The sequence below is a fragment of the Empidonax traillii genome, unplaced genomic scaffold (assembly GCF_003031625.1).
Source record: "Empidonax traillii isolate 1590-97213 ecotype Southwest subspecies unplaced genomic scaffold, ASM303162v1 scaffold591:size1139884, whole genome shotgun sequence".
NCBI lineage: Eukaryota > Metazoa > Chordata > Aves > Passeriformes > Tyrannidae > Empidonax > Empidonax traillii.
In genome coordinates, this window is record NW_020955784.1 from 1,019,925 (window position 1) to 1,032,294 (window position 12,370).

Genomic DNA, 12,370 nt, shown 5'->3' on the forward strand with positions numbered 1-12,370 from the left:
ACCTGTCTCCATTTCTACTGCTTTCCTAATCACTCACTCAGATGCATATTAACTTAAACAGGCCATTGAAGAAGGAAGAGTCATGGAGTTGCTGAGGACACATCAGCCAGGACAGTTCCACAGACAGATGAAAAACAGAACAAAGTACGATCATCATTTTGTTTGAAGAGATCCATGCCAATGTCTCTCCAAGATATCTTTAGATGAGTTTTGTACTGATCAGATGTACTGCTACCAGAAAGCTTTGTATGAATAATGTAACATTAATTCTGTACAGGGCTTATTCTTTTTTTCTGGTTTCCCAGTTGTTAATGATGCAGAAAGCTTAAACACCTTGAAAAAGAACAAATATCTTGTGTCCTAAATGATAACGAATGGTCTTCATAACTAGAGAATAGCTTCATAACTACAGATATGGGTATATATTTGATAAAATTATGCACACGTTGCATTAAATATAAGTGTGTATATATTATGCATAAATATATATAAAATAACAGGCATTTGATAGGATCAAGCAAAAGAACAAAAAGCCCTATATTAGTTACTACTGAAGAAGAGCTTACCCAAACAAGTTTGCATGAAAGCACGCATATATTCACTTATCCAGAGCATGTAGAAGGTGTGGTGCTACTGTCCTTCATTTCAAACAAAGGAATGACCAGTTATGTATTTAATGAGAATTTTTAAAAACATTTCTCTTTTCTAGTATATTTTGAGTAGAATATTAGCACTTGGAGGTATCGTTTGAAGGCATGATTTTTACCAGTAGTGTAGATGTTTCACTATCTGCAGTTTAAGAAGCAACAATTTAAAAGCAATTTTGCAAAATATCTCTACTAAAAATGAACCGTAACAAAATCTATGCATAACCATTGATGATCTCTTGCTTTTCCCTTTAAAAGAACACATCAAGTCACTGCCATTTTATCATGCATCTTATAAGCAAAATCACAGCAAAGGAAAATATTATTACAGGTTTATTATGTCTCAAAATATAGAAATATATTCCAACAGTATATTTTAAAGAATAATATAACAATAATCTTCAGCTTCTTAGTCTCAAAATGGTACACCATTATTTAAAAATATATTACTTAAGGTACCCAAAATTTAATATCCATCAAATTCCATTCAGAATAAATTGAGTTCAAAAAAAGCACATCCGCCTACCCAGTTTATACAGAAACCAGTAAATCTTTTGAAGACAACCCAGGAATCAAACTGTTCCAAAATGGTAACTCAGATAGAGACATATTTTGCCATACAACCTTCTGCATGAGCTGCAACTAAATGTAGATATGTAGGTAATGTCAGTATAAAATAGAGATGGAAGTGTAAAATGGAACCGTTCTATTAAGGGGAAAGATTCCCAAGACTGAAATCAGGCCTGCTAATTTATTTTCTTTTTTTAACTGAGTGTATGCATAAAAAGGATTTATGTATTACTCCAAAAGCAAGATAAAATAAATTAGTTTCTGCAAAAACGACAGCTGCATGTTCACATGCATACACACAGTCACACGCATACAGTGATTTTATCAGTCTGTAATAATCTGAGTTTTCTGAAATATGTTTTAAATAACCAGAGAAGTCAGAGTTGTATGAATAGACTGTCTAAGGAGAAACTGATATGTCCTATGCATTTTTTAGCAGCTCTCTGAGAATGGTTTAAATGAAGCATTTTTAGTGAAGTCAATTCATGATAAAAGCATATATTATAACTAACCATGTAATAGAAAGAAAATAGAGTTTCTATTTTCCCATTTTCATAACACTAAAACAAAGGGGTGTCCAAAGACATTAAATGTCCTTAATTCAAAATAAGCATATATGTAGTGGTGGAGGAAATGTAATCTGTAATTTTTTATGCAATTCACAACCACAGGATTTGATTTGAGGCCAAAAATTTAGGGAGATTAAAACATTATTGTATGGAATTTAGATTTATAAAAAAGTTACAATAGTTAATGCAAAATAAAAGGAACAATATCCCATATTGAGTCTCATTATTTAAACCAATCCCCACCTGATAGAAAAGCAGATGGGACTTACAGTAGGCTGCAAATTACCCAATGCCTTGTTATGAAAGGTGTTTTTCATCTTTACCTGAAAACAACCATCACTAGGGACATGAGTTTTGATTAAAGAGGTGACAACTGCATCATACCCAATGCCTTTCCTCACACACTCACAAAACATATCCAGAAGTAGAAGCTAAATAAAGCAAAGCCCTTCCATACTGTGTCTTCTGTATATTTTGTGTATATAGTGTATATACTGTGTATATAATGGGAAGGATTGTGTGGTTTTTTGGTATGATTTTACCTTGTGGTGCTATTATAAAAATACTTGCCAGAGCAGTGTAGTAGATAAGAGACTCATATGATTTGAGGTAATAATGTTGTAGTTCAATTTTTAGTGTGAACTTGGAAAGTCCTAGATAAAGGCAAGAGTCTGTCTACATGGAATTTCCGAAGCCTGGAGCCTTTTGCAAACTCTGCAGCTCACAAGCCAAAAAGTAACATACTCCTCCAGTTACACTCATTTTGTTAAAGAAAATAGTTGTAACAATTATGTGCAATTTTTTCACTTCTATTTTCTATCTACTATTTATTTACTTAAGCACTGTTCAACATTTCACTTTTTCTAATGGAGCAGAACTTCTAAAAGAAAAAATATGTTTAGCTGAGCAGTTTTGTTTAGTTTTTTCCCCTGTGTCTTTTTCTAAATAAATACCTCTCCACAGTTTTCGTTGGCACAATATGACCAAATGTATTTTAGTTCCTTTAACAATACAAAGCCGTTACAGAAGTTCTGGAGTTTCTAGTTTTGAAAAATTCTGTACAAAGGTTTTACTTTAAAATATTGAGATGGAATTAAGCAGATTTCAGCATGGTCCATTGAAAAATTATTTTGTGAACTTCTACTGCGTGGTGAGGTGACCCATAAAATAAATGGTTCTGAAATTTTGCTCGTACAAAAGAAACTATATACTTTTAAATAAATAAAAGCTACTATATACATTATACTGTACAATTAAATGAGAGATGACATGAAATGGAATAAATTTAGGCCTGCCTTTTCATCAGCAAGGCTCATATCTTGACTTTATTACAATTTTGAATAAAACCCTCTGTTTTAGATTATTTTTTTATTCTAGTGGCAGCCACATGAACGCACCACCATATTCCTGTATTTTTTTAAAATAACATTGGAACTGTCATCAAAGTAGAGCACGGAGATTGCGTTCAGTTTTGTTGGTGCACAGCATGGCTTTGGTACATGATCAGGGAACATCAAGTGAACCTGAAAGACAGATAAATACATAGCTCATATATCAAACAGAGAGGTACAAGGACAACATCAGTGCAAAACATGTCTTTGCAATTCAGAGAAGGCTGTGGTCACAAATTTTCCTTGGTTTGCAACTTTAAAGCACAGCTTACCTCCAGAGCATTGCTCTGATTTCAATTGCACGGGCAGAGTTTTACAGTAAAAGCAGATGGAGAGATAAATGAGAAGTGGCAAAGACAGAGTTGGTTTTCAGATGAAATTTAGAAAAGAATTGGAGTTAGGCAGCTGCTCAGGAAAACATTTAAACATATTGTGCATACCACCTTTGGGGAGGACAGTGCTTAACTCAAAGCAAAGGCTCAAGCCCTGAGTCTCACCAGGACTCAAGCATGTGCAAAAAAAAATGCTTTCCTGGTTTGAGGTCTCAGCCTGGAGGAAAATCTGTTGCAGATAGCAAAGGCTGTGCAGGCAAAGGCTCTGGAACTGTTTTCAGCCTATGAAATGGTAAGATATGTGCTCTTAAACAGTATGAGTGCATTCTAGGGTCTTATCTACATATCAGTGGATCCAGTTCTACTTCCACTGAACTGAAAATAAGGTGGGTGCCAGCTGGAGAAAATGTCTGGGGAAAGGGCTGAGGAAGAAAAGCCTTTGTGTTCTCTAGTCTGAAATATATCAATGAAAGGCTAAAGAGAAGGAAAAGAGTTTTGAACAGCATCCCAGAGTGAACAAGATCTAGTGGAAATATCTGAAAATGGGGGAAATACAAGTTCTTTGTACTTGAAAGAGGGTTGGATGTAATATTCTACACATGATGAAGACTTGGAAACTGGTGAGGCCAGGGAAGAGGGAGTTGTAATAGAGAGGGCAAGAGATTATTAAGGCATGGATGAAGACTTCAGCAGTAATAGGTTTCATTTGTATGTTAAGTCTTTGTAAATCTGTTAGAGCCATCTGTCTTGCAGTGATATAAGCTTAGAGCCTTTGCCAGACAACAGAGAACAGTCTATCAGGAAACAATTTTTACATAACTGTTACCATGAGAAGGTCTTTTGAAATGAGCAATAATAAATCCTGAAGTAGCAGTTTAGTAAAGGTTTAGACACACACTTAAAAATGGCTTAACAAATGAGTAGCAAAGCACTGAAGAAAAGAATGATTGTGCCTCATCCAGGCAGATGTTTGCCCTGCCATAAATCCTGGTCCCACCAGCCTCTGCCACCCCAGCTGGAAACTCCATGGCCCCGCTAGCCTTCCATGGCAGCAATGGTCAATTTTTAGCTTCAAATTCAGTGCCAGCCAACCTGCTGATCCACTGCCTCTCATGACCAGGAGGTCAGCGCATCTCCTGAGCCTGGTCTGAGGGAGATGGGAAGCAGGAGAGAAGAAAGCTTAAAGAGCACATTAAATGCAGCCTATCTTGTATTTATATGGGTCTGTATCATCTGTTTGCCTAAGTTCAGCTGCTGAAAAAAAAAGGAGAGAGAGGTAATTGCCTAGCATTTCTCCCATTCTTATTACAAAAGAAAATAAAAAAAGAGTCAGTGAAGTTTGGAGGGGTACCAAGGAAAAAATCATTTCCCAACTCAAAGAGTGGGCTTTTTCAGAATGGTGTAATCAATATAGCTGGGAGATGACTATGTTTGGATTAGGGTGGGGCGTATGAATAATTGTTTCCCAAACCATCCCCATGTGCACACCTTGTGTAAATCTGAATTTTGTATAATTTAAACCAGAAAGCATTCAACTACTGTTATCTCATCTAATTTATGTGCAACTAAAATTTAATTAGCCTCGTGATTTTTTGGCTGCACAACTGAATGCATGCACTGTACATGCAGAGGGAGACACACAAAAAGGCCATAATAAAGGGAAAAATTTGAGTATCCAATTTAAAAAATAGGACAAACTACACACATTTCTTAACAATTGGAAATTAATCATTTTTGGACATGAAAAACATATAGGAGAAAGTAACATTGGGCAAATTCTTATTTAACAGTCCATAATTGCAGGAGGGAACTCTAACCTGGGGATCTCAATGATATTGGCAACTTTTATGGATAATGTTTACATAATGCTGAACTATTGCATTGCTGACCTATTTCTTTTTAGCTCTGAACTGTTCTTCGTTGTCTCCTAAACACATTGCTGTATTTCTTGCCAACTGGCATTTTCTGTTTCCTTTCACCTGAGCCCTTTAACACACTTCTATTTATTTCCAACCTGACATTTTCCCTTCTTTTTATAAATCTTGCTGACTTGAATTCTGGTTTAGAGGAATAATGTTGCATTGGTGGCTGGACTTGGAAAGGGTGTGTAAACGAAAAGCTGAATGGAAAGAAAAATGTCTCAGTATATGCTGAGTTTTAAAAAATGTCCCTCTCACAAAATCATAGAATCAACTGGATTGGAAAAGACTTCTGAGATCATCAAGTCCAACCCTTGATCCAACACCGCTGTGGTTACTAGGCCATGGCACTCACTGCCACATCCAGTCTCATCTTAAAAACCTCCAGGGACAGTGAATCCACAACCTCCCGGGGCAGCCCATTCCAATGTCTGATTGTTCTCTCCATAAAAAATGTCTTCCTAATATTCAACCTTGTAGAAATACATGATGATTTTCACAAGCAGAATTTGTTTTCTATCAGAAAGACATAAAACTTCATTTTTGTTTATTTGCTTGTTTGGTTTTGGGTTGTTTTTTGGTATGGGGATTAAATTTGAGGGGGATGTTTGGAGTGGTATCCCAGTATGGTAGTAATTGCACCCATTTCTGAAGGAGGTAAGGTTTTTTGGGCCCATATTTTTAATGTGAAAATCAAAGAAAAAGACTTGTCAGCATAATCTGATGGTTAGGATACTTCGCTATTATCAGATGGAGCCTTAAACCCATGTTTCTCTAGTCGCAGTTGAGCATCTTGACCTTTCCAGAAACAAACTAGAGATGGTAATCCTTTCCTTTTCTGATTTTGTGCTGCCACTCCCTCCTTGTTTATTATCCTTCATTCCTCAGCTTCTTAATCATTCTGCTAATACCAGTGCTAATACCAATTTTTCAACCAGCACAGGTTAAAAATCAATTTTTGACCAAACCAACCAGACTTCAGCCTCACAGCATTGCATTTATGCATAGTCTAAAGGTCACGATTTCTGTAGCTGAATGCTGCCAGGGTAGAGGAGGCCGAGCCAGCTGCTTCAACTAAGATCATCTTTTTGGCTGCTCCAACTGAGGCACAGGAGAAGACAAGAAAAAACAGAGGCAGAAAGCTGGCTATGATTCCCCTTTTACATGTACCAGGCTGAGCAAGAGATCCAAACACACTTATTTTTAAATTGCATTTGTAAGCCAGGCATGACTGAACACAATTTCTTACATGCAAATGCATCTGTTTGCAAAGCTTCACATTAAATTACAGTGTAAGTATCTCTGCCAACAGTTGACAACAGAGGTCCACAGAGTGGCCAAGTGTCATCATTTCTGGAAGGTATAGCATGTAGATGTTAACACTGAGCTTCAATAAACTGAAAAAACTCTTGGAAGTCAGACCAGGGGGCCCCCTTCGTTCCTAACAATTCTCCAGTAATATGACACAGTACTCGCATGTGTTACTGCATTTGAAATGGAGGGGGAATCTACCACCCAGGCCACTCTGAGCGGCTCATCCTCTCTCCAACATAATCATCAATGCATGTTTTTGAAATGGGTTATCATTTACCCAGAAACAATCAAAATTCAATAGTAATAAGCAGAAGAGTCAGACCCTGAGCAAAGACACTAACAACTGCATAATAGGCAACTACAACATAGGCAGAGGCATACCAGAGTCTGAACAATGGCGTGGTTTGTTGCATTCATGTGGGCATTGAGGGGGAAAGAACACTCTCCATCACAGTAGAATGCAGCATAGCCCTCTGGTGCAATAATCCAATCCTAAAATGAGAGCAAATAGATCTACTCAATATTTTTTTCTCACTCAGAGAATTTAGAACTATATCAAACTGAGACTTGTTCAATGACAAAGTGAACTTCAGAAGGTGGCATGTGATGTGAAACAACTCTATTTTTTTAAAGTACTTGCTTTGTTCATGCAAAACAGAGATGAAAATTAAATTAAACTTAAAAATCTATACTGAATACCAGCTAATGAGGCCATAAGGGGAATTAAAGATCAAAATATATATACTTTTCCTCCCAAATAAAAAATCATGAACATTTCTTGGTGCAACAAAAGTAATTAAAATGCATTCTCCTCCTTCAGCATACTCAATACCATTAGCTGTATTATTGCATGAGACTGAGGGTTGCTAGTAATTACCTGTTGGCATGTCAATGAATCACGCATTTTGAATATTTCTAGCAACACAGCATGGGCAAAAGACCACAAGAGGGAAAATACTTTAAAATGTTAATGAAAGCTGTGTGTTTAGTTTGCTGAATTACTCCTTTGCCAGGTAATGTAAGTGCTGCAGGAAGGACAGAGAGGGTTAAGTAGCTACTTCCTGGGGTTTGTATCTTTTTTTTTAATCTCATTTCACCCTGGGTTTCACTGATCAAATATTGTACAGTGTAGCTTTGGTTTTCCAGCTGGAACTTTTAATTCTTATGGTACTTTTTGGGATAAAAAGATATTTTCTTTTCTCTATGGCCACCTTGGCCACTGTGACCACTCATCTGAGAACCTTGCTCATCTTGGAGAATAACAGAATTTAGTGTTTAAAAAAATTAAAAATATGTTGATATCTTTAAAAAACCCTGTGATCTACAGAGATACAATGGCTCACTTGTTCAGTAGCCTGAGTTCAATACTACAAGCCTGCTCTGTGGCCCTGGATGGGGTGCTTATGCTTTGAAGACTTGGGAAAACAGCCTCTGCCTGCTTCTTCAGGCTACTGTGAGGATGAATATACTACAAAATATCAGACAGGATAATGAGGCCATATGAGAATCTGAGCTAGATACATTAAGTATGAGCTGTCACCAAAGAGATAACATACTTTTTCTCCTCATAGACTTGCTCTGGTCCTGGAGAGTTGTTTTAAAATAATTCAGAGAAATGTGAAATGCATAGACAGCCATCTCTGAGTTCTTAGCTACATATGCAATATGTCTAGGTTATAGGTTGCTGATGGCTTTCATGTGCTTTCTTTATAGAGAGTTCCTTGCTTTCTGGGAAAAAAGACCCAGATTGATGTCTGTTGTCTTTTCTCATAATGCTCCTCCTCTGACTTTATGACCTTTTAATACTTTTTTTTTCTTTTTTTTTTTTGTTACTGTATAGCAGGGGATTCCCCAGTTTTCCCCAGAAATTATATAAAATTAGCTATGTTGTTATGAAGACCACTGAGCAGTGATCCAAGATTTACTTCCCTAAGGATCCTACCCCAGTGAAATCTCTCTGACCTGCAGTAGACAGCACTAAACCAGATTGAATTTAAGTGTAAATTAAATAAGATCCATTATTTGGTGTGGGTATTTTGGTTTCATTTACTGCAGATTCATTCATATCTTGAGTAATAGTTTAAATTTATGTGAATGAATCCAGATCGTAAAGCCACAAATGTATACAGTATCTTTGAGAGAACAGCTAAAAAACATAAAGAAATAGTGACAGCAATACCGATAGGGATTTGTCACAAAATGCACTTAAAGAATTTGTCTTTCATCAGTGATATACCAATTACCAGGAAGAAAACGGAGTGTAAATAATGGGGGACTGTAAAATAGATACTCTCAATTTGAACTGATAATGAAAAGCATTTATAATCATACCTGCCATCCTAAGTCTCGGAAGCTCACATAAAGTTCATGTTTCTTACATGCTTGCTTTTGCTCACTCGTGTTATAATCTACAAGAAGAGAATAATATTAATAAATTTTTTGGACACATTGCTAGAGCTGACAAGATTTAGCTGTTTTTGAGATGCTTACCAAACTGTACAAAGGAAATAAAAACCATACTATATATATATATATATATATATATATATATATATATACACTAAACTCATTTATATTCCTAGGGTTGTTTGTAAGTTGGGTGTTTACTTGGACATGCAGAATGAACACGGGCAGACCGATACAATTTGTGTACAAAAAATGCAAAATAATGCATACAGCATTAGGGGAAACAGGTTTACATGATGTCTGTTTGCTGGCTAGCTGGGTGGAGACCTCTGATAATATGCACACAGATAATCAGAGAGGACAAGGGAGAGCCTGAACTAAGATACGGGGAAATCATCTGTGTTGACACAGTTTTAATTTCCAGGTACAGAAAGTACCCCAGTTCAAAAAATAAATTAACAATGATAAAAGTTGTCCTGAAACAACAGAATTTCCCAAAGCCTGTAATTGAAACACATAGCAGCACATTTTATATGCTTTCATTTCGTATCATATTTCCTGGAAATATTCACTACTTGATGATCTTTAGTTGGTAATATAAACAAGTAGATTAACAGGTGTTTTTTAAAGGACTGAAAGTTTCAGCATGGTCAGAGATGTGTCAGGATAGGACAGAGAGAACCTTCCATACATACTTCTCCAGGACAATCGTAATTCTGGAGAAATTCTAGTATCTGTTCCTTACTGCTCCTAAGTAACAGGAAAGGAAGGCAACAAGGTCATGCCTTCATCACATTAGCACCACAGAGCTGGTTTATAGAGCTATTCAAGTGATGCCATAAGTGAGGTATGCAACAGAGCAGGGAGTACAGACTGTCTCCTCCGTTTCCCATTCAAGAATGCTTAAAGTGAATTTTTTTGGACCAAAATAACCATTCTGGCAAGAAAAAAAAAGTTGACCAAAAAAATTCACGTCAACAAGGAAAAGCAAACCAACAAACAAAACCCCATAAGACCCAAACAAACAAGGAAGACATTGAAAAAGAAACAAAGTCTTCAGTTCCAGGAAAAGAAATATTTTTAGGAACATTTTTTTTTTTAAACATTATAAGCCTTGAGGCTGGAATGGGAAGGTCTCTGAAATGATACTGAAAAAACTCAGGATAATTACGAGAGAGAGGCCTTTTTTCACATAAAATGAAAGGAAGGGAGTTCTACAGACTATGAGATAACCTATGTTCTTCATAGTTCTTCACTATCCTTACAGAAAACTCTTCCAAATATATGACCTAAAGGAACTTTTCTGCAAATTTGTCAACTCCTTCTTGTCAGCTGTCCTGATCTCTTCTTTCATTGCTTCTCTGGGTTCTCTTCAGCTTCTTTCAGAAGATATGATGGCCAGAACTGAACACAGTGCCAAATAAAGTAAAATAATTATTTTATATTATTCCCAGATTATTTTCTATTAGTATAACCCAGAATAGGAATTTTGCAGCAAAACCACACTGTCAAATGGTGAGCCTCAGAATCTTTTTTTATATATTCTTGCCTAGTCACCTTAATAGTCTGTTATAGTTGTACAAAACAGGAATAAAAAGTAGATTTGAGGGGTGAGGATGTTGATGACACCTGCGGCATGATGGGGCTGCAGCAAACATAGTACAGTACAGTCAAGATTCTGAGGGATGACATCAATAAGAGCATTGCAACCCACTGGAAGACAGGCAAGTATGCCACAAAGTCACTGTGGCTGACTGGGAAACTCTTGACTGAACTCAAATTCGAACTAGAAGCAAAAGTAATGTGAATTTGGGATGAACTACACAGAAGTAATATAAACACATTTCCTGGGCATGCAGAGACAGATGTTAGGAAAGCTAAAGCTTAGCTGGAGGTGAAACTTTTGAGGTCATCAAGAAGCACCTCTACAGGTACATTGGTAGTAAAAAGAAAATATAAGAAAAATACAGATTTGTTGTTCAGTAGAGTGAAGGACCTGGGGATAAGGGGTCAAAACAGGTTAAGGTACTCAATGACTTTGTCTTGTTTTTTACTCTTAAGATTTGCCCTTAGGACTTCCAAGTTCCCGATCCTAGTGGCTGAAGTTCTATCCATAGTAAAAGAAATAGTTACCAACCAGTTAAACAATGAAGATACATGAGTCCACGTGAGCAGAAAGGATGAATTTCAGGATGGGGAATGAGCTGACCAACATCGTTGCAAACTCACTTCCTGCCATTTTTGAGTGTTCATACACTGGAGGATTTTTCCAGTGATTTAAAATGGAAAATGTCACACCCATCTTCAAGAAGGTTGATCAGTTCTGTGGGCTTTTGAAGAGCACGGGGTATTGTTCCCTGTACTTTTAGGAAGTTTTTGGATATGGTCTCCCATAGTATCCTAGAGTCAAATTGGTCAATCCAATCAATAACTTGGGATAGGTATATATATGTTATATATACTATATATATATATATATATATACACACATATATATACATATATAAGTATATATAAGTATATATATATACTTATATATATATAAGTATATATAAGTATATATATAAGTATATATATAAGTATATATATATATATATCAAAGGGCTGGTATCAGTGGTACAAAGTCTACCTGGCAGCTGATTACTAGGGCTCAGTATTGGTGCCAGTACTGACTAACATCTTTGTTAGTAACTCAGCAATAGAACAGAGTGTGTTCTCTGCAAGTTAACAGAGGATAAAAGATCTGGGAGGAGTGCTCGATCACCCAAACTACCAATAAAAGGTAAAAGATCCAGAAGAGATTCAGTAAGATGTCACTCAAAACACACACACAAATTTTACTCTTATTGGTAGCGTGCTCTTTCTTTATTTTTCTTTATTTTTTAAACAGGCTGTTTACCTACTTTCTGTTGAATACACACAGGTCTCAATATGACTGCCAAAATTGTGTCAAAAGCTGTCCACAAGTCAAGATATGTCATTTGTAGTACTAAATAATTTAAGTCAGGCTTTCTAATCTATAATACCTCAAACTCTCATCCTTTTTTAAAGATGAAGACTGCATTCTTTCCTATGGTATTTTCCCAGCCCTTCAATGACAGTCATTAAGAATCTCCACAGGTAGCTGCCATCTCAGATAATCTCAGTTGTCCCAGGGCATGCCAAGTCAAAATATACACCCACATCCCATGGGAGTTCTGTGTCTTTCTGGAGTAGCAATTA

At 36.4% G+C, this 12,370-nt stretch overlaps 1 protein-coding gene across 3 annotated transcripts in view; it reads right to left on the reverse strand.

Moving 5' to 3' along the window:
• Positions 1-969: 969 nt before the first annotated feature.
• Positions 970-12,370, reverse strand: part of BMP5 (bone morphogenetic protein 5) — a 56,561-nt gene continuing 45,160 nt past the window's right edge. For 2 of the 3 annotated variants that reach the window (XM_027898327.1, XM_027898326.1), the window contains exons 6-8: positions 9,074-9,150; positions 7,124-7,234; positions 2,697-3,309 (exon numbers count right to left, since the gene is read on the reverse strand). In XM_027898327.1, the coding sequence (XP_027754128.1) occupies positions 3,160-3,309; positions 7,124-7,234; positions 9,074-9,150 (338 nt within the window). In that variant the 3' untranslated portion in view covers positions 2,697-3,159. Of the gene's footprint in view, positions 3,310-7,123; positions 7,235-9,073; positions 9,151-12,370 lie in introns of all 3 variants that reach the window. The other variant, XM_027898325.1, reaches the window with a different exon arrangement.